General features: G+C 28.7%; 1 protein-coding gene across 1 annotated transcript; it reads right to left on the bottom strand.

Moving 5' to 3' along the window:
- Positions 1-14,318: 14,318 nt before the first annotated feature.
- On the bottom strand, positions 14,319-22,863 carry LOC136779472 (uncharacterized). Its single transcript, XM_066737096.1, has 8 exons — positions 22,820-22,863; positions 22,407-22,758; positions 17,364-17,463; positions 17,123-17,251; positions 16,918-17,052; positions 16,735-16,818; positions 14,598-16,616; positions 14,319-14,524 (listed from the first exon to the last, which is right to left on the bottom strand). Exons 1-8 carry the CDS (start codon positions 22,861-22,863, stop codon positions 14,319-14,321), a joined length of 3,069 nt encoding a protein of 1,022 aa, XP_066593193.1.
- Between the last annotated feature and the right edge of the window lie 1,756 nt (positions 22,864-24,619).

Raw genomic sequence — 24,619 nt, forward strand, 5'->3', positions numbered from 1 at the left:
CTATTTTTGTCTTAACACACCCAAACACACACTCACACAAACACAAAAGCATATAGTCTCCTGTTATCACTCATAAGTAGTATACAAATCCAGCTGAGAAGTGAATTAATTGAGGGCAGTGAGGTCCCCCTGTTTATTTATTAAGTAATAAAATAATAATTTCTACTGAGAGTTATATTTACCTTTATCTTTAACTAAATTTTCTATATGTCCTATTGTCTTTGCTTTATTAAAAGCAGATAAAGTTAGAAAAGTATTTATTGCTGCTATCTCATTTTCTATTAACTCTTTATTAAGTTTATCCCATGCTTCTTCAATAAATTTATGGAATTCTTTGTCTTCTCTTTTTTCATTTAACTTTCTAATTTTTAAACCTCTTTCTAATTGTTTTCTTTCAATTTCAGTTTCCTTAATTAAATCTATTAATTTAACTGTAGAAAGAATTGAGTTAAATTGCAAAGTTCTTAACATTTTGAGCGTTTAAGAGCAGTATACCTCAAACACACCTTTAACTCGAAAACACGGCGAAAGATAAGGCATTATTTGAACAACGATTTTCAAGTTATATTTTCAGTGAAGTCGAGATGTGCATCTTTGCCTTAAAGATACACGATTTTCTAAACACGCAAACAAACTTATATGCTTTGTTTTTTTAATTTTTAGGAAATCAGACAGCGTTAAAATAGTTAAAGATTCAGATAGGCAATTCTTTAGCACTTACCGACAAATTTCGGTATCGTTAGGTAGAAATTAACGATAAATTTCGGTACGTATAATGAAAATGTACATCTGTATATACCATTTTCGGTCCGTACCGATACCTAAAATTTTCATTGAAGTTACAGAATACGGGGTCAGATCGAAGCATCATTGAAAACATACTAATTTGAAATTAGGCCTTTAAATAATTTTGTACATTTCTCATGCATTTTTCACTTAAAAGGTGCTTGAGAGATCTCGTTAATTATAATTGTACATACATTTCTGTTTCATATTAAAACTGTACATTAATCAATCATCAATGACTCTTAAAAACTACTTTTAACTATCTTTTAGTCCATTGGATGAATAAAAGATATCACTATATATAAAATGGCGTTTAATCTAATGTGCTGTATGCGCAGAAAGTACATACATGAATTATGATTTTCAATTAATCACTGATAATAAATCATGTTAGAAGGAAATGAATCGACTTTCTAGATTGAAAAATATAGTTTTAAAAACAAGTCTTTCAACGGGAGTAGGCGCGTTAAACATTTACTGATTGAAAAGGATAATTGTTTGAAAATTTCAATTCACAATTTAGTCATTGAAACATTCAAACGAGTAGGAGATTAATGAATGAACACACGTACTCACCGCAAAATGTAGGCAAAGTTGGGTGAGTCCCTATTAATTTATTGATTCCACGGTGGTATCGTTCTTGGGAATTATTAATCGTGTCAATTGCTTTAAAATTACTCAAAATGTTTTCATTGGTTCTACGAATCCATTGAAATTCAAAATATTGCAAGAAATCTTGAAATAAAGTTTTTAAACTATCGTTCTTTCCTATGTCTTTCTGTATTATTGAAAAGCCTTTTTTGATCAATTTAGGTGGAAGGTAGGGCAAGTTATATATTTTTCGGATTGTTAACAAGGCACTTGACGCTGCAAAAATGTCTAAATTCTTTATAGCACTAAAGATTCGGAGCTCTTCTAAATGCTGACGAAATTCTTAAAAAGAAAATAGTATATACATATATTAGTTGTTGCAAATAATCCATGACGGGTTTTAATGGATATGCAGTTAGAAAAAAAATCTCAGTAACATTAAACGCATTGAAAATACTAGATAATGTTTAATTATGTAGACCTAGAGCTCAATTTAAATTAGAAAATTAAATGATCTTTTAAAAATAAAAAATTTACTTACATACACAAAATGGAAGTAACAACCTTGTATTTTAATTTCTGGGAATACTGTTCTTAATGAATTATGCATAGCTTTTTCGAAATCAGTAATACCGAATTTCGGATTAAATGTGGGAATTAAACAAGATTTTAAAAAATTGAAAGTATTAATATAAAAATTTTGTTTTTTTGTATTTACCCATAAAGCACACAAATTTTCTGAAAACCAGTAAAGAACGTGTTCTTCGGAATATCAGAAATGGCATAAGCATTCCAAGCACAATCCAAAACGAGTTAAGAAAATGCCGAAAATTGGGCAATGTCCGCTTTTTGAATGCATTAGAAATATTCTGCCAAAACGTAGTAAGCATGTTTTAGTAGAAAGTGTTAAGAATGTTGCAGATGGAACGTGTCAAAAGCGTACCATAAACAGCAATATCAGTCTGGGTCCTTGACATCTCCCATTCTGACCACCAATCCCATACAACTGTATGCGTTTACATGGTGATCAGAGTGGCGAATCATTTTCTAGACCCAGATTGATTTCACTGACTGTGACATGATTATATAATGACCAAATTGCATTTTTGTTTTGCTTAAGTAAAGTAACACTATAAATTATTCATATATATACTATTTCTGTTAAATTTAAACAATATAAGAACAGATATATATAGGCATAATTCAAGTGCTTATACTTTAACATAAGCAAAGTTAGTACAATTCAGTCTTACAATTCGTTAATTTTCATCATATTGAAATAATGATGAAAATCAATGAAAGATGATAATTTAAATGTAATTACATGTTTTCATTTTTAATAAATTAAAATAACTGAATATTCTATAATGAACAATCTGTTTAAAAACCTGAAATAGTACAAAATATGCTTTAATAATACTAAATTTATTAAATTGATTATCTTGCAAGATATAGATAAACACAAAAATTTATTGTTTTTTATAAATTTTATAATTCGTCAAACGTGATAATATATATGTAACTTTCAATTATGAAGATATTAAAATAACGTATATGTATGTATAAGTATTACACCACAGTTTAAACACAGATTTCAAATTTACTGTGTAACGATTATTATTTATTAAAAACTGATGTGTAAAACTGTAACTGAAGAAAGTGTTATTCTTTAACTTTACGGATAAATATATTCATAATAATATAACTAAAAAAAATCATTTATGATGTATGATGTTCTTGCAGTGAATGAACGATATATATGTAGCATATTATATGTATCAAAATAAAACAAAGTAATTTTTTTCTGTCAGATCTGTTTTATATTGTTTAGAATAATCTTCATTTAATGCTCGGAAGTGTTCTTCTGCCCATCTGCTGTTTTTCTTCTAAAAACATATACATTATAAAACATACATACACACACGATTAAATAATGTTATCGAATATTTCATTTCAAAAAATAACTTACGTTGCTCTTATTATTCGTTTCGAAGCATTTACTAAATAACTTATAATAATTTTATTAATATCTGCCTGGGTAGCCTCTTTACAATGAAACCTTACGGTGTCTAAAAATTTAAGATAATAATTTACTTTTTATATAATACGATATGAAGAATTTTCTATATTAATATTATGCAGAAAGTAATGGAATTAGTAGTATTTTTTTTTTCAATTTTTTAAATGAATATGTATTACTATAAAAATGAGAAAGAGTGCTTTTTGATACATAGTTCAACTTACAATATATTATTTCCGTAGTCCTTGACATATTTATAAAACTTCTCTTCTTCTTTTGTCCTTTAAAACTATAATTTTCGTATAGAACATCAGTTGCCAGCTTCTTTAAAATGTTTTTAGTAACCTCTTCTAAAGTCGACCCTCCGTATATACGCAGAAGATTTTCCTAAATTATTAAGCATTATATAATTAAATATCATTACAGATTAAAGCTAGAAATGTATTACCACTCTTAATGAAAATTCTTTGTTCCTTAAATTTTCTTCAAATTCCATGAATCCATCCACATTTTCCAGTGGAAGTAAGTTGTTATCGATAACATCTGCTGCTTGCTGTTCCATCTGCTGTGGAATCTTAAAATTTTCTATTAAATCGAGACGCCTTTCCATGCGATCTAATTGTCGGCTCACATCAATAAGTTCATAAGAAATTTTATTTAATTTTTTAAATATTCTGCTTGAATAGTCCTTTTCCAAAATATGCCCTAAAATCAAGCAGAATATACAATGCAACAATTTTATTTTTAATATATAATCGTAAAACAGACATATTAAATAGAAAAATTTTCTATAATATAAATGTTGTATGAAACTTTCGAAATATGAAATAGTGTATTACACATTTTACCTTTCATAGATGATTCTGTCATCACAAGCTCAGCAGAAGACGTTAACGGCACGTTATTGCATGATGAAGTTGAAGGCAATATATTAGTTGGTTCAATAATTGGACACTCAAACGATGCTAAAACCTCAGGTTCAACTCTTTTCAAATTCTTTACTTTAGGCAGCGGTGGTAACTTTAAGTAACTCTCCTTTTCAGTTTCCTCGTCAGAGCTACTAAAAACTCTCTTAGCTCTCTCATGTCGAGTACTTTTTTGTGTTGCTTCATCCTCAGTGTTAATATCTGAATATGTTTCTGCCATTTCCAACTTTATAAGGGCTCGTTCAAAAGACTCTAGAACAATAAACAGATAATTTATCTTTTTATATTTCTTCTTGTATATAGAATAATGTTAATTCACCTGCGGAGCCAAATATTCTAATTATGTCAAACATCTGCCACTTCATACTATGATCATTTATGTTTGGTGTAACTCCTTTCTGTATAGCTGCATTTAATTTTTGCTTTGAACATGTAGGATAAAACGACATTTTATTGTCGTCGAATAACCAGCTTTCTGGAACAATGCCTAAACCATCTTCAAATTGGACAACGAAAAATTTCATGTTTTCTGAAAAAGAAACTATAGGATCAAAAGTGGAAGAAAAGACATTTACTTTTAATTTATTATTATTCCTTAAAACATATTAACCATTGATAATTAAACTTTCAAATTATTTGCACGTGTAAAAGATTTATAAAATTTTTTACCATGAACTATATTTATATACGCGAGAGTACTATTTTTTTTCTTTTGTGTTTGTTTAATTTTTTTCAGGTTCCGCAATTGTTCAATTTGTTAATGAATTTTAACAGATTTTTACTATGAGATATTATTAAACAAGAGGACAAAGAAGAGCTACCATCAAATATAATCTTACTATAAAATGTTTCTAGCTGTGCTTCCGGATAGATATATATGTATATATATGCACTTCTGCCGTTATAAATTTGAAAATTCAACGAAAGATTACGAGAAAAAAAATTAATCTTAATTAAAATTTAAGGTTTTAAATCAACATAAATAAAGGAAATTAGACTTACAAAAAAGTAATCCTTCTTTTATAAATAATTTCAGATGAAATAATACATTATTGTTGGTGACACAAAGGAAATGCAACTTCTTCTGTCCGTAATGTCATTTTCCACATTTTTGATTTTATATTAGTGTAGATGGTTGAGATTAAGTTTTCTTTCTTTTGAATTTTTCCAATATTAAGATCTGTTGATGAGCATGGCTTAATATAAATATTTTCACCTAATTTACACTCCTTTCCAATCACATTTATATTTCCATCCTTTAATTTCACTATGTTCATAGTTTCTATTAATCTCTGATCTTTTAGAAGGAAAAGATTGTTCCGGTTATCCAAACAATTAACTAAATATTCATTAGTTTGCAACACATGATACTGCTCTTCAACTAAGTTTTGGATATCATCCGTAAGAATTCCACTTAAATGCTTTTTCTTTAATAAAGTTTGTTTTTTTAAAGAATTAACTGTTTTGATGCTATCAATAGTGGTCTCACTGTGTCTACGAACAAGTTGTTGTAATGGCTTGTCAGCTTTTCTTAATACGGATTTTAATTTGTGTAAGAAGTTTTCAAAGCGAAATGCACTGGTGTTTTCAAGGCTTCCAAATACTTTTGCGTCACTACATAAATGCAGTAAGTTATGAATATTATGTGAGATGAAATCTTCACCATATATAATTTTAAAACTTTTTACAAAATATATTAACAACTCATGAGCATATTCAATATTGCATAGGGATGCATTTAATTCTGGAGAAACTAAAATAGTAATTGCTACATGAAGTGTTAAAAAATTTAATAAAATATCCTTTCTTACATTATCCACTGAACTCAACGCAATTGGTCCTGTATAGAGTAAAAATTGTCTGAATTCTGAAGCCTTCCAAAATTTCACCTCACCCAACGATCTTGGTTTCCTAGCAAATTCTCTAGGGGTTGATTTTCTTTCTCCTAAAAGTACACTTGAAATTTTTTGAATGACATTTGCTGACATTCTACATTTCAATGGTCCTCTTAACCATAAAAGTATTAACTTTTTAGTTACACCAAGCAATACTAAATGCATAAAGTCTAGTGGAACGTTTTTCACTATATCAAAATGTATCAGAGATAATAAAATGGTCTCTTCACCATCAATGTGATAATTTTCATCTATTCTATTTTTAAAAGTTTCATGTGTCCTTAATGCACTTGGAACACTTTCAAATGGAAAACAAATTCTTCTGTTCGAAAACTTTCCTTTGATAAAGCACTTTGTGCAACTGTGATATCCAGTGTGGCCTTTTACATTGAATATAAAGCTTTTAGCTGGAGCATCACAAATTATTGACTGCAATCTAATTGGCACATTCAAATTTTTGAACTTAAATCCATTCAAAATAATATTATTTATTTCACTCACAAACTGTCTCAAGAAATTGTTAGCATTATCAGGTTTCTCAGTGCCATAGAAGCAACCAATTATAGCAACTTGTTTTAGTATTACATCAGACACTAGGATAGGCCAGAATGAAGCTGTGTTTGACTTAAATATTGGTAGTCCATCGATATTCACAATTAGATTTATACAATTAAACTTCACACCTATATGTAAATATTCATCTGTAATGGTTTTCAAATAGCTTTGAAGAATTGAAGCATGCCAATACTGTCCTCCACATAAAGGCTTTATATCACTGTTGGTTCTTCTGGTTGTTTTCAATAAAGTTCTTGCATCTAGCGGCAACTTTATACCAATAGTTATTAATGGTTTTAGAAGAGCATTAATAGCACTATGAGAAATTTGAAAATCAAGAGCCCATTGTCTTAGGACATGTGCAAGGTTAGTATTGTTTCCCTCATCTTCTGTAATTTTAGTCACTGACTCCAATTCACTATTATCACTTGTATCGCTATCACTGCAATAATCACTAAATTTGTCATACACTGAATAATCTTCCTCTGCTACTTCCTCCGCATTTATACTATCTTGCAGGTGAGAACAATTATTTGTAGCAGCATCTACATTTACTGCATCCTGTATATTTACATTTTCCTGTGGATGATCAGCAGCTGCATCATCATAAAGCTGCATTAATTCCTGTTGATTTCGATCAATTTCATCATTCGTGTCTGTGAACTGCTGAATCAGTCGACGCTGATGTCTTTTGGAATAATTTTTAAACAATTTTCTTCTGCATGACATATTAACATCTATAATAAGATTATGCATGATTAAAATATATATTCACAAATAAAAATTAAATTTGTATTATTTTTTTTATAGGTTATAAACTATATATGTATCATTTTAATTATTTTATATTTATCCTTTCACAATCAAAACTATCTTACCTTAATTGTTCTGTTGTCTTTAAATGATATAAGAATGAAATACGAGAAATTTAATAATTTCATTGATGAGCTGTACGAAAACCACCTAAGGTATATGAATGAACACGAGGGCCGTTGGCACTTGAAACTCAGAGGCAATTCAGTGCTGGCAACCTAAACTACAAGAAACAAAAAAAAAGTTATTATTATATTTTACAGTTGAAAAAGTATATAATTTTGTAAACTAGCTGCAGACAAGCTATACAAATGAACTGAAAAGTATTCTTTTCACATAGAATTGTAATCCATCGAACATGAATTAAAAATACATTTGAACTACCTTCTATTAAATTGCTAATAACGAAATTCATCTGAGCGAAATTTGACTTGAAGATCAATTTTGCAAATATAGTATATCATATGTAGCATGCGCAGAAGCCTAGCCATCATGCACATATATATATATATATATATATGTATATCAAGGGATGAATGCAGGGACAGATTTTACGGTCTATTGTTTATTTCAAGAACATCTGTATTATTTGAGGACTGGCTTGGAAGTTCTATATATCCAAGGTTGTGTTCCAGGTCAGTCTTGGAAGTTTTCTTAAATGGTTAATAGTGACTTTCAGAACATAGTAATGATTTGATTTTCGTATTATTCCAAGACACTTTAAATATATTTATTGTTTAGTTTCAGGACAAACCCGTTTTTATTTTATTGGTCCTATTGTTTTATTACTTACTTTTTATTTTTGTATACTTCTTAACGTTATAGCTGTACCAAACGTGAAATAAAAAAACATAGCTATGTTTCATCTCTTTATTCATTAGTTATGTGTAATTCGAATATTAAAAGAAATCCAAATATATTGCAAAAGAAATGATCATGCACTTTTTATGTTCAACTCAAAAATAAGTGGAAAATTGTTGTTAATACAAAATTTCTTATTAATAAAAAGTACCTGGAAGCAAACGATACATTACACTTACGTCTTTGAAGGATATATGTTGTAACGAGGTTCTCTCGTTACGTATCAAGATAACGGATTTAATAAAGAAATTAAAGAAAAAGCTAACGATTAGTAGTGGTTATTTCAAACCCTACATTACCGACTCGGTGCATAGGTTTCCGAGTGGACAGGAAGTACCGTCTAGGAACATCCCTGTGGACCGTTAGAAGACCGGATGAAAAGACCGGCGCTCCACTTAAAAGTCCAAGCCGACCAAGCGATCAAGGCAGGGCTGTGCCAAGTAACTTGGTGGCTTGAGACGAGAAGTGGGCACAGGGACTCCTGCGAAAGGCGAATTCTCTAGTCCCCTGAGGAGGGGGAAATAAGAGAGTGAGTCGGGCCTGGGACGTCGCGCAAGGCGGACGTACACCACACCGGCTCACCGATGGGTGTGTCCGTGTGCATGAGGTGAACTTGCTCCCTACGCAACGAACACACTATATGCTATCGATGCATAAGGGACCTGTGCAGGTATGGTAGGTCTCTGCCGCATGCCGGGTGCCGCCGCTAAGTCCATGGCAACGCGCATGGCACCGCGGACTTGGGCATTACGGGGATGCACCACCCTGACAGTCCCCTATGAGAAAAGATCTCGATAATGTTCTCGTCTCCTCACCTCCCCTCACATGTGTGAGTGGGTGGGTGGGAGAGTGTGTCTACTATTGCGAGGCTCGGGCTACCTGTAAGGGACCCTCTCCTCTCTTCACGACCTAGCACACTGAGCAAACCAGGCTTCCGTACCGTCCTCTATGCACTACCAATCAGCCCACTGGAAAATGCATACGATTGGAATGGCGGGGTAAGACCCCTATGTTAACGCTGGGTTGTTGGCCACCCACATGACCAACTGACGCCCTGAAAGTACCGAATGTAAGGACGGCCGAAGGTATTAAGAAGATAGCTATCACGATCAGCCCATCGTGGTAGAAGAATCTATTACAATGTTTATCACAAACTTCATATACGGTAAAATACGTATAGCATATTATGTGTGTGCGTGTGTATAAACTATTACACATATCATATATATACTTGAAAGATCACAAAGAAACTAATAGTATTTTATTAAAACTAGAGTGATAAAAGAGAAAATAGCAAAATGTGATTTCCCTGTATTTCAACTTAACATTTGTTGTTTTTAATTTTAGTTTACTCGACAATATATACCGTATTAATTTGTAAGATGACTATTTAAAATAAATAATTAATTAGGTGCTTATAACTAGAGAGCTTTTATGTGTATATGTATATGACTAAATTTTTCGCATTTTCATAAATTATCTTTAGTGTTTTATTAAAACCAATATTATAAGATGAATTTTTCTTCGATATTTCTATTTTTAGTCTGTTAGAATGAATGGTTCAAAAACATGTTTGCGATGTATTGAAAATTTCTATGATACTTAGGAAATAAACGACAATTTCTGATCTGCTTAAAATTGAACTATTTAAGTCCTTATCTGCAAACAGCAATATTATCAACATTCGCGTTAATGATATGCAGATCAATATTTTAAGGATCATAAATGATTTCTACAATTTGCTCTAATTCTGTTATATTAAAACTATTGTTGATACTTTAGAAGTACTGTATTCTCTCTATATTTAGTAAGCAATTTATAAATTTTTGGGATATTATTACGTCCTCTAGATAAAAATTATATTTCAGAGACGAGGGTGATATGTATTGCATTCTTCCAGGTCCTACAGAATAATAACACATTTTTCCTCCCGAGTATACGTAATGAATGTCCAATCAGATATATTTCTATAAAAAATAAGATAAACTGTAATTAATGTAGAGTTTCAAATTTAAAGTATTTTAAGATTAATATATGAAATGTAATAAATTAAGTAGGATTTTTGTAATCCAATATTAGTAAAATACCAAAATCAAATGCATATTCTGTAATTTGCAAAAAGTTCCGAAATTATTAATAAAATACAAATATATTTTTCAATTACACATTTTAGAAATAATTTGATCTATAAAACAGAAGGTTCTATTCATTGTGAAAATATATCTATAAAGGTAACACTTTTTCTGTTAATACTACGAATTTAAGTGTATTAAAAATGTTAAAACTGACATGCCCAGAAATCGTTCTGATTTTGCTTGAGGAAAAAAAACACATTTCTTAATGACAATTTTAACAAATGAATGGCTATTCCACTTAAACTTGACGCATACCCATATACCACCTATGAATAAATGATGACATTAAGGTGATGTATGCTGTATTGTTAGATAATTTCAATTATTAAATGAAAACTGTGTGAGCTATACATAATATAATTATCATTTTAATAATATGCTTATCTAAATTAAATGCTTTTGCTCATTTTTAGAGGTTATAATGCATTGAAACAAACTATTTTTATATTTCATCGAATATTTCTAGCTCATTCAAAGGGTATTGGTAATAACTGATATCTCGTCAACATGTATTTAAACCATTCGTTCTTGAACTTAATAAATTAGGATACTAATTGAAATTCGATCTGCAAATTAATATTAAACGATAGAGATAAATAATATATAGTTCAGTTTTCATTTAAAAAGCCAAAACTATCTACCCTTATAGCGCACATGATTCTAAAGTCATTGTTAGTAATGTAAACTGTATGGGTAAAAGATAAGTAGAAGAGTATCTGCCATTTATTTTTTGACATATATAAAGGACAACTTAGGAAACGCGATTTTCTTAAAAAAAAAAAAATGATTCATAAATAAAAATTCAGCTATACATTAATTATTTATTATTTAAAGCATGCATATGGAATTTAAATTATATCCCTAATTATTACATGTCAAAACGAATTGTACAAAGATATTAATGTTTTATCGAATATTTCCAGGACATGCAAAAGGTATTGGTAATAACCGATATATCGTAAATATGTCTTTGTACCATGCGTTCTGACATCTAATAATTCAGGATACTAATTGCGATTCGATTTGCTTATTATTAAACGATAGACTAGTAATATATAATTCAATTTTCATGTAAAAAATTGAACTTATCTATCTGTATAGTACATGTGATTTTAAAGTCATCTTTAGTCATTTGTACCGAATGCGTAAATATATTGAGGAGACAGGGTTCGCTAAATACTTTTTGAAAACAAATTCAAAATCTGTGTTTTTTTGTCCCCAAAAAAAAATCAAAATGATTAAATGAAAGCTCAACCATACATTAACTATTTATCATTTAATAGTATTCATATCGTATCTTAATTAGTTTCACAAATTATTAGATGCTAGAACGCATGGTACAAAGACATATTGATGTTTTATCGAATATTTCCAGAACATGCAAAATGTACTGGTAATGACCGATCTATCGTAAATATGTCATTGTACCATGCGTTCTGGCATCTAATAATTTGGGATACCTTTTATGTTCGATCTACATATTTTTAAATGATAAGTAGATAACTAATATTGGTGTTTTCATTTTAAAAATTGATATTATTTACCTGTACAGTACATATGCTTCTATAGTGATTCATTAGTAACGTGTGCTGAATGGCTAAATGTTAGGTAGAGGAATAATCGTCATATTTATTAAATTGATGTTAAGAAATATCCTGTAGTTTCTTAAGCAAAACAATAACAGACTGCGACTTGTTTAGTGTTAGCATTTTTGAATACACTTAAATGCATAGAATTAACATAAAAAATACTTCCGTCCTAGATATATTTTCACAATGAATAGAACCATCTGTTTTATATATTAAATTATATCTAAGACTAATAATTTGAGTATATATTTGTATTTTTTTGAATAATTTCGGAACTTTATGCGAAATGAAGGAGATCCATTTAGTCATAGTGCTTCACTAAAATTAGGGTAAAATCTTATTCTATTTAATGCTCAAAAACCGAACTCTCTTTCGTGGCACCTTTTAGTCGGACACGTGGGTCATTCGTATCACGTCATATGAGATAATCCAAGTCTGAACCATCAAATCTAAAAAAAATTCATAGAGCTGTTTCATCATCATAACTAGTAGCTGAGATTATAATAATATTAATATATTAATTCTGTAATTGTTAATTAAATGATTAAAGATAACAAGCTGAGTAAATGCATTTTATAATGAAAATCTCGTGAAGGAAACCGATCCATACATTAGATCTGACGGTTACATTAACGTTTCATGTTTCCATTTTAATATTCTTTAGTGTTGCAACTTACATTGATTAAATTTTATCTTATCTTTTATAGAAACATATGTGAAGAGACACTCATTTTAAGTATACACATGACGGAAAGTGTATTTTTATTACATAGGACCTGGAAGAATACAATACATATCATATTTGTCTCTGAATCATAACTTTTGTGTAAAAAAAGTAATTAGCTCCTAAAAAATTATAAGTTGTATATTTAATGTAAATGGAAACAATTACGCTTAAAGTATCTTTAAAAGTTTAAAATCATCAGGGTTAAATGGAAATTTACAAAAACATTTGTAGCCATTAACATTTTGATTTGTGTAACTTTGGAAGTCATATGTAGGTAATATTGCTGTTTTGGAAAATGAGGATTTTAATTACTTAATTACAAGTAGATTAAAAATAGTCATTTCTTCCCTAAATATCCTGGAAATATCTGACATATTGCAAACTTGTCTTTGAACCATGCACATTCTAATAAATAAAAATTCGCGTTACATATAGATATCCTATTCGTATTTTAATAGGCAAGAAAGAGATAATTCGAAATTCAGCTCAAAAAATAATTTAAACTAGCTGAATGTTAAAAAATAAATGAATTATTGTTTTTCATACTAATATTTTTAATAAAAAACAAAATTTTGATTGTGTTGTAGTTTTATTTAATTTTCCAAATGTTTCGATAGAATATATTGCATTATAAATACGTCTCAAAGTAAAAATGTTTAATACACATTTTTTTATACGCAAAACCAGAAGTTCTGTTAATTGCACAAGTACATTAAAAATAGAAGCTTTTTTTTATATAAAAATAAACATTATCTATCATATAAAAAACTCAGAAAGCGTCTTAGTGCTACAATATTTCAATATTAATTAGTTTGGAAGAACACAACAAAGCACACAGATATCCTTGAACTATGTGTTCTACATACTAAATAATACGTTACAATTTTTGTAGAATTTTAAAGCTCTTATACTTATTTTATTCTGATAACAATATTCTAAACTGTACTAAGCTAATAATGTAAATGTAAATTAAACAGTTGTCATTTGGTTAAAATATAAAATTTATATATCACAAGTATAACTAAAATTAATATTATCTGTAGAATGAAAAGAATTTGACATTTTCAATAGGATTGCGGGTAATATTTTAAATTAATTTTTTGAGTTATAAATGTAAAATATCTATTTCAGAATTTTTGTCATTGCTATAAAATAACGTGTAATAATAAGATATATCACGTGTGTGTAGTATTTAAGCTATCCCTTTTACATAGTAGGTGATAATATCTCCAATTGCATATGTGTGTGAAAAACAATAAACTTTTATAAAGCAAACGGCGATATAATTCATAAAACTATTCCATGAATAACTAAATAAAATCATGTTTAAAATTTAACGTATCTAAATTATGGTATAAACGTGAAGAAAAGTAGTTATATAATTAAGCAAGAATTTCGTAAAATTTGCTTAAAATTTTAATTACATAATCTTAATTTGATTATGTATCCATGTTTTGATTTGGGGTGCTGTTCGATTCTGCAAACGTGGATTGTTAGCAATTACATTTTCTACTTGTTTTAGAGAAGGAAGCATTTTGTCCGATATATGTTTGCCAAATATTCTTAAAACTATATCTTTTTCGCTGTTGCTCCAGCGCCTACGCTTCACTTTACCATAAGGAGATGCTACAAATGAAACAAAAACTTCAATAAGAAATTTAAAATATATATCATTAATTATTTATAACAAAATGCTTACTTGATCTCTTTTTTTTTTTATTTTCCTTATTTGATGAGTGATATTCTGGGGTCTGAACACCATTTGACGAATTTTTTGATTCTTCTGTTGCTTCTACCTCGTTTGGACTATCTTCTGCGTTATCTTCCCCATCCGAATCTTCCGAATTTTCGCTTTCTCCTTGAGCTTTTTCCAGCAATCTCGACATTCTTAATATTTCTCTATTTATTAATGGTTGACGGTATATATTTTTGTGAATTGCTTCACCATGCCCCATAAAATTTGCAAGATCACCAACCTCATTTTCAGTTAAATTTAACACAATACTTTGCGTTGCAATATGCTTACGTAAAATGGTACCACGTAAACGTTCAGGGTACTTTGCACCGCATTCGACCGAAAATTTCCTGATTAATGTGCAGGCTCTGAAGTACGTATAAACTAATTTTTTTTTGTTAGGTGAACCGAAGACATAAGGATTACTATTACTAACGTTTGCATTTTTCCTGAACTTTAAAATACAGTTTACTGCTTTTACATGTTGCTCATTTAACAGAATAGAAACTGTTCTGTTTAATTTACCCCGTAAATTAACCTTAATATATTTTTTCGCAGCTTCTTGCTTTTCCTTCGATAAAGAATAAAATAGATCTTTATCGGTTTTTTCATCAACCTTCTGATAACACTCAAAATCTTGAATCAAAACTCTTTCGAGTTCACCTGGTCTTCTGCGATTAAATGTTAATATAGAAATTAAAGTAGATTCTACTAACTCTGTCCATTCAATGATAGAAAATGATTTTTCTAATGCATTGAAAGCATTATCCATTTTCTTCATCAAAAATGTTTTCAATCGCCTTATATCGTCTGTAGGTGGTAATTCCACTGTTTTTCGTCGTTTCTGCTGTATTTGGGTTTCCATAGCAGTTTTATTCACATTAATTGCCACTTCCAATAAAAATACTTTAAGAAAATCTTTCACACATTTCTTTTTATCTTGATCTTGATTTTTTATACACTCTATTATAAGTATTTCACCAATTTTTTTTAACAAAGTAGTTAAAGCAAATGCTACACTAGGTGTTTTATAACTATTTCTTGCATCGTTAAGACCCGCTTCAATATTTATTGATTCAATAACGCTGTCAATATATTTTGGATAAAATACAGAGGCCAAATCTGTAATATCTTTTTCTTTATTTTTGATAGTTTTCAAGAAACGACCTACAAGTCGTATACGTGATCTGATCATATCAAAATGATGATTGCTACTTTTGTACTTTTCAACCATTTTGTTAGCGTAAATGATGACTAAAATGTCATATCGGACGAGGCGCACTATCTCATCTTCTCTAAGAACAGGGAAGAGATGTTTTCTAACTGTATTAGATGCTTGAGCATGTATTCTACCAGCCACTGCTTTTCCCATCACTTTAACAATTCTATTCTTTTTACTATTTCGACCAGTGCATTTAGCAAAATGTAGTCGAAGAGTACTTTCTGAATAAAAGCCTTTACAATTAGCGCAAGGCAAATAATTTTGGGCAGTTTTTTCAGAATTCTGCATCTTTCTTCTGGCAACGATTAATGTGCCGTCATTGTAATTTTCATTTGTATTGTGTACAAAATTACCCTGTTTACGTATTGCCGCAATGATATCTTTTCTTTCTTTACAATTTTTCGGTAAACTTATAAATTTACCGACATCAGTTTCCTCTCTGTGTTTAATTTCCAAATGTCTGGCTAATTTTTGCTGTTTTGTGTGACAATAGACACAAAAGTAATATTTTTTATCTCCTTTTCTTCCTCGAGATTCTTCAACGGTTAAATATTCTGGGTTACAAGCACTCATGCCTTCGACATTTAATGAGTTGGAAAGATTAAAATCATTTGTACTGTTATTAGCTTTATTTAATTTTGGATTTTTTTCCAAATTCTCAAGTAAATCTTCGGATTCATCTGAGTCAGTATCAGTGCTATTTTCCTGAGGGTCTGGTTCATAGTCAGATGACGTTTCCATAGATTCGGTTATATCTGTAGCTAGTGAAAGAGCATTTATTTAATTTCAATAAATATTCAATATGAAGTATTAATATTATGTATCAGTGGCAAATGATTTTAATACAAAGCTCAAATATACATATATTTTTAATATTACCTGCAATTTCTTCTTCAAATGGTATTTTATTTATACCTTCATCATTATTATTACAGTCGGTTTTATCATCAATATTACTGGTCTCTGTTTAGTGAAAACATTAAAAGTATTTGATAAATAGAAATAATAATGAATATTTTAGTAAGTCATACTTAATACATTGATTATAAACAGGTAAAATACCTTTAATGAAAGTGGCATTTAACATTCTTCTTTCTACTGAAGTAGTATGTACATCGCCGCATGATTCATTATTGCTAATATTACAATTATCCAATGTCGCTGGGCATACTTTATTTATTTTCAAAGTTTCACCAGCTTTATCATCATAAAGAAATATAAATTAATGAGTATATTAGACATTAAGTTTCTCTACTAAATAACTCACCAATACTCATATTTAATGGTGTACTAGATAACAATGTATTTTTATCTAATGTGTTATCTATATTTAACATGATAAAATCTACAGTTTCATTTCCAAGTATATTTGTATCTTCAGACATCTTAGTAAAATCTGAAATATAAGTTTTACAATATATTAATTATCCTATAGTTTTCTATTAACAAAATTAAAAATACATGACTTAAGATAAAATTATAAGCTTTTAATCAGTTATTATTAAAACCTTTCATTGCTACAATTTCCCTGATTTGTGCAACTGACTGAGATGTATAATGGGCTTGCATAGTTTCTTCCAACTGCTCTATTGAATCTAAATTATAAATCTGATTAAACACAATTATGAGAATACAACAATTATTTAATGCTTTTTTAATTATACCATTTGTGTTTATCAAAGTAGCCTCATATCTTCCCGTTGAACACTTTACTATACAACTATCATCTTGTATTATCTGTACTTTATTCGATGGATATATTTTCAATGAACCATGTCCAAAAGACACAAGAGAATACATTTTTCTAAAAAGAAAGTTCAGTTAAAATACATAACAAAGTATTGTGTTGTACATAATGGTAGTAAAAGGTGAAAATGTAACATAATATAAATACACTGCTTGACCAATTATTTTAATTTTAAGTTTTTTACTAAAAGTGATATAAGATTATTAAATTTTAAGAGCGTAACCCATAATTGTAAGATTATGATATATATCTTATATAAATTTGAAATTGATTCAATAAAAAGTCCTTTGCTGGGGAAGCTTTTATATAAATCATTATATTATCTAAAATACATACAAACTCTGTGTAATATTAATGACTTCCTCTTAAGTGTACATCTAATATAAATATTGTTTTTCAGCTTATTTAATAAGTCGAAGAAGAAATTGAACACTTTATTCTCTTTCGAATATTAAACCATTAAGTTACATACCCTCTTAAACTTTAGTAATCGAAAGGTATTTTTCAAACTTTTTATACAATAAATTCAGTATAAATTTTAATTTCTCAGATTTATATTCAAATAAAAATTAGTCATAAAGATTAAAATTAAAAAGGTAAATCATTATTAAAAAAGTAAATCTTTCTATATTTATATAAAATTATCATGAGATGGTTAAATAGGTCAAAAATAGTCAAGATAACATTTTAAATAAATTGTTATATAAACCAGTCTGTGACTAAAAATATCAGTTTTTCATTTTAATATATAAGGGAATTCATAAAAATTTGTCGAACATTGAATTAAACATATTTATAAATGCAAGATTAAATTCGATGACAATAATATAACCCAAATTTTGATACTTACTTTTATGGAGAGAAGTTTCTACCTCACTTACTTTTACAATTATCACAAAATCTTTTGAAACTGCAATTAGACAACAAGTAGCCGTGCCCGACTTAATCGTACCAGGTAGTTGCAGCGAAATAAGAAGGACATCAAATTTTCCCAACCGCCAACAGTCTCTAACCGCTTTATATTGAAAAAATCGAATTCAATAATGCCAATATACAAGTTAACCTGTGGTTATTTCGGACGACACATTACCTGCTATGAAATTGAAATGATTGGGTTAAACCATTCCTACCTTTTAAAATTGACCAATCATAACATATCATTGAGTAAAGTCACTAATACAGCACTATGGGCGCGTTCACGGAGCGCTATCAATACTACTGCATACACATACTAGGCAATATTCTCTGGGCAGCATCGCCAAATAGCGCCAACAACGTCTCCGTGAACCCACCCTATGATTAATGACGACTTTAAAACGATGCTTGCTTTACAGGAAAATAATTTTAACTGTTAAATAAAAGTTCCAAAATTCGTTATATATATCCACTTATTGATTAATAATAAGCACATGGAATCGTAGTTAGTATCCCAAATTATTAGATGCCAGAACGCATGGTACAAAGCCATATTCACGATAGATCGGTCATTGCCAGTACCTTTTGATTGTCCTGGAAATATTCGATAAAACTTCAATATGTCTTTGTATTATGCGTTCTAGCATCTAATAATTTGTAAAACTAATTAAGATTCGATATGAATACTATTAAATAATAAATAGTTAATGTATGGTTGAGCTTTCATTTGACCATTTTGATTTTTTTTGGGGGGACAAAAAACACATATTTTGAGTTTATTTCAATAAGTAAATAGCGAACCCTTTCTCCTCAAAATTTTTCCATGCAGAACACATTAGTGAAAGATGATTTTAGGATCATATGTATTATGTGCATAGATAAGTTCAATTTTTTAAATGAAAGTTAAACTATGTTACCTATCTATTTTTGAATAATAAGCATATCGAATTTTAGTTATTATCGCAAATTATTAGATGCCAGAACGCATGGTACAAAGACATATTCACGATAGATCGGTCAATGCCAGTACCTTTTGATTGTCCTGGAAATATTCGATAAAACTTCAATATGTCTTTGTATTATGCGTTCTAGCATCTAATAATTTGTAAAACTAATTAAGATTCGATATGAATACTATTAAATAATAAATAGTTAATGTATGGTTGAGCTTTCATTTGACCATTTTGATTTTTTTTGGGGGACAAAAAACACAGATTTTGAGCTTATTTCAAAAAGTAAATAGCGAACCCTTTCTCCTCAAAATTTTTCCATGCAGAACACATTAGTGAAAGATGACTTTAGGATCATATGTATTATGTGGATAGATAAGTTCCATTTTTAAATGAAAGTTAAACTATGTTACCTATCTATTTTTGAATAATAAGCATATCGAATTTTAGTTATTATCGCAAATTATTAAATGCCAGAACGCATGGTACAAAGACATATTCGCGATAGATCGGTCAATGCCAGTACCTTTTGATTGTCCTGGAAATATTCGATAAAACTTCAATATGTCTTTGTATTATGCGTTCTAGCATCTAATAATTTGTAAAACTAATTAAGATTCGATATGAATACTATTAAATAATAAATAGTTAATGTATGGTTGAGCTTTCATTTGACCATTTAATTTTTTTTTGGGGACAAAAAACACAGATTTTTAGTTTATTTTAAAAAGTAAATAGCGAACCCTTTCTCCTCAAAATTTTTCCATGCAGAATACATTAGTGAAAGATGACTTTAGGATCATATGTATTATGTGGATAGATAAGTTCCATTTTTTAAATGAAAGTTAAACTGTGTTAACTATCTATTTTTGAATAATAAGCATATCGAATTTTAGTTATTATCGCAAATTATTAGATGCCAGAACGCATGGTACAAAGACATATTTATGATATATTAGTTATTACCGTACCTTTTGCTTGTCTTGAAAATGTTCGGTAAATGGCATCTATATTCGAAAAACCATACGTTTTAAGATATATAAAGATTTGTTTTTACGAGTAAATTGCCATATTGTAATCATTTATTTGTAAGCAGTTATGGAAAAAAAGAATCATTTGATTTAAATAACTCACTCATGCCCGGATTAGACCACGTAAAATGATTTATTTCATTTGATAAAATGACTGTTTGAATTGAAACAAAAAGATTTAGATGATATATTACTTTTTTAATTTAAACAGATATTTTTGCAAATGAAGTAATTTATTCTATTAAGCTTGTTCCATGCATGAGTTATTAAATCAATTTTTGTTCCGTGGGTGATATATTTTTATTTAAAATTTTCTTTGAATAGTAAACTACCTAAGTTTCAAGTATAGAAGAGAGAGCCATTTCTTTATTATAAATAAAATTAAAAAATTCACTTAATTTATAATGTTTGACAATACCCATAATATCTCACAAATTTCGTGGCTGCCTTAATGACTGAATCTTTACTGTTTCATATTTAGTGATATATAATAAATATTGGTTTTAACTAAGGGAAATGAAATTTTATGAAACACACAAAGAAACTTGTTCGACTTATATAAAACTCCAATCAATTATAAGAAGCTCATAACTTCCCGTGTTATTGGTTATTTTATTTTCTCATATTTATATGTACTATAGTCTAATTCAAGAATAAGTGTGAATGTATTACTTGTTTTCAACACATATTAAAAAGAGGAAAGAATATGTGTATAATATTCATACGCATTCTTTAATCCTTAATAGTAAAAAATAACAAGCAAGATAAAATAAAAAGATGACTTTAAAATGCTAGTTATCGGTAATCAAATTAAATGATGCATTTTAAAAATTTGGGAATAGCACAAACTTTAAATGAAATATTTGGTGTCATCAAAAAATTTACTAATTTTTCTAGACTTAGAGTATAATTAATTCCTTAAATTGTTAGTTGTATGATTGTTTTGTAAGAAGTTATTTATATTTGTTTCAATATTCTCCATATCGATTAAAATAATCTCAATTAGCGAAAAATTTGAGGGTTTAAATATAAGATTCAAACACACAGCTCCAAAAAATTGGTAGAGTTACAAATTGAGTATTCTGAACTATATTTTCAGTAAACATTGAAGGTCATTAATCTCTTTTGGAAATGAGAACTTAAAATGTCATTAAAAATAACTTAATTAACCTTTACAAATATTAAAAAGGCATCATATATGAATAGTATATTATTCATTCAAATCTTTGATTCCAAAAACAGTATTTGTCTAACCTTGGTTTTAAATAGTTTTACGTATAATTTATTTAATTTTCTTTTAATAGCATTAAACTGTTTTCCATATTGGGTATAAATTATTGATAATCGACATTTGTATATAAACAAATGTCCTTGTATACTACAATAACTATTATATTCATCATATTTTAATTTTTGATTAAAATATCGAGTATACATTAGCGAAAACGTGTATACATATGATATGTATACTAATTTCAACGATTAAATGTACACAATAATAAATGTCCCTGCACTCATCGTTTGACATACATATATATATATGTTATAAATTAAAACAACTTAAATGCATCCTATGCAAATATGGCAGAAATATTCTACGTGGATCTATTAAAACGATTAGCGTGGAATGTTTCCAAAACATGTTTGATATATTCCCTGTAAATCGTATTCAACGAAACATTCAGAAAAAATCTGGGACATGTTTAATACATTCTTAGAGGTCACATTTTGCATTAGAATCAATTTGCCACGTCCGATGATTTTAAGAACATTCCCGCCATTACGTGTGCTATCTGGGTAATAGAATCCAAACCAATGGAAAAAACTAGAAAAGAATTAGAACCAAATAAGAAAACTATAAACATGACGAGAAACAATAGTAGAAACAAATTGAACTTTATTTATTACCTTATCGCGTATTTTGCCCATTATTGTAATTATTTGCTTTGCGTTTGCAATTTTTGGGACAGTCCTAAAAGTACCATCTATACTTATGACACTGCATTTCATTAAAATATCAATTAAGCCTCTTTCATAAAAAATAACTGAAGTATATTTTCCTTCGTCGTATTGTAATATTTTTAATTTATATTCTGTATATCCCAATTTAAATGTTAAAAAATCTGCCCACTTATCTGTGGTTAATATGGTAGCGCAATCTCTTAAAATTTTAGGTGGAGAAGGAAAGCCGAATGATCTCCATTTGTTAAGAGATTTCTGAACGTTAGCAAATGTAATTGATTCAGCTGCTACGGGATGTCTATGAAAAAACCATTTTTTCTTTTTAATCAATACAGATAAACTTTCTCGTAATTGTATACCTCTTTGCGTTTACATGGTATGCCTCTTTTGGTGTACATGGCATCGTGGTGATGGTTTTATATAAATCTTCACGAAATTTAACCGTTTTTTTTATAATCTTTAGGAGGATCATGACAGTGAAACTTTCCACACGAAAAATCTTTGCGATTTTTTAATTTTGCTGTACCAGGACAACCTGACACATTGCATTTTAAATAACTGCAAAGAAAATTGATGTTAATTAGAAAATTGATGGTTAATGTATTTAAATAATTTTTATTTGGACTAATAACTATAAACTAACATGATATTTTCTCCATTAACTGTTGTATATGTCTTACTAATGTGATAGATAAATTTATCAGGATAGTACACCGAAAAACTTTTTTTCAACGACATTTTTTCTAACAAATGGTTAATAAAATGTTTTAAAGATGTCTTATTTGCCTTGAACTTAATGTTCATTACAAAACATTTATAATAAAAGAACATTGATGGAATAGGTTTCCATAGGGATCTGGATATATATATATATATATATATATACATATAATTCTTAATAATCAACATGATTAAAATGAAATATTACCATTCGTAACATTCATAATTATTTTAAATTGATTCATATAAAACTACTTCTGTAAAAATTTATCAAAAGCTATATAAATGCATCTTTAATAATATCACAAAATCTCTAAAAATGAAAAGAGTAGTCTCTGCTTTTCCAACAGAACTATAATTTTGGAAACTAATACCACGGATGATTATTTAAGCGCCTATATTACGATAAAAAAGCGTATGTTGTATATGTTCTATACAATTGTTTTCATAACATTACTAAAATCATTAAAAGAATGATTAAAAAACTGTTTTGAGCTTCATCACCAGAGATGAATAGATAGAATTCTATTAGTACATTAAAAACTTACATATCTATTGATATGTATTTGATCACTGCATCTACTTTGGATATCAAAGACAAAAGTAAATTAATGGAAAAAAAAGAAAATGATATGAAATTGAATAATAGCTATATAAAGAATAGTATTATAATGATCCAACATATAGTATTTAGTTATAAACTGCATGACTGCTTGTATGTACATACATAAGAGAAAATCTTGATAAGTTTTGTTTAAATACTAGCAAGAAATAGATCATAGATTTTATGAGTATTACAAGAACTGAATATTTGCTTGCTGATTACACAATGTACTACAATTTAAGGATAATAGTTTGTTTCGTTAAGCAAATTGAATAATCTTTTTGTATTTTAAGGAATGCTTTGGTTTAGTATAGGATGAAACTGATTCAAGAGAGACATATCATACCTTCATACCTTCTAATGTATAATACATTTTTCCTGTGATCATATTTTCGTTGCATTAAGTTAAATCTGTTATATAAATTTTAATAAAGCATTTTATATGACAAAATGGTCCTCGAAGACAGTGCATTAGACCCATTTTACAAAGCAATGGCTATTTGATTAAATAATTTGCGCTATATAGCATGTATTACATGTAATTCACAAAGAAATGATAAGTTTTGAGAGTTGAGAAATTGATACAGATACATAGATACATGCGAATAGAATAAATATCAAAGAGTGGCAATTTAAGCTTTGAAACATGGTAATATTAAGTTTAACACTTGCACTAACCCTTGAAAAATGATCTCACCAGAGTTACAGTCTACATTGTTTCATTATTATTTTCCGTGTCCTGCTCCTGCTGCTTTTTTCCCTTAATTTTGCAATCCTTCTTACAAGATCATTTTAAGTCGTATACATACTGGGTTTCCCACAATATTGAAACATA

This window comes from Prorops nasuta, unplaced genomic scaffold, assembly GCF_024137725.1.
Source record: "Prorops nasuta isolate Cenicafe-Biocafe unplaced genomic scaffold, Cenicafe_Pnas_1.2 PNAS00017, whole genome shotgun sequence".
In the NCBI taxonomy this organism is placed as follows: Eukaryota; Metazoa; Arthropoda; class Insecta; order Hymenoptera; family Bethylidae; genus Prorops; species Prorops nasuta.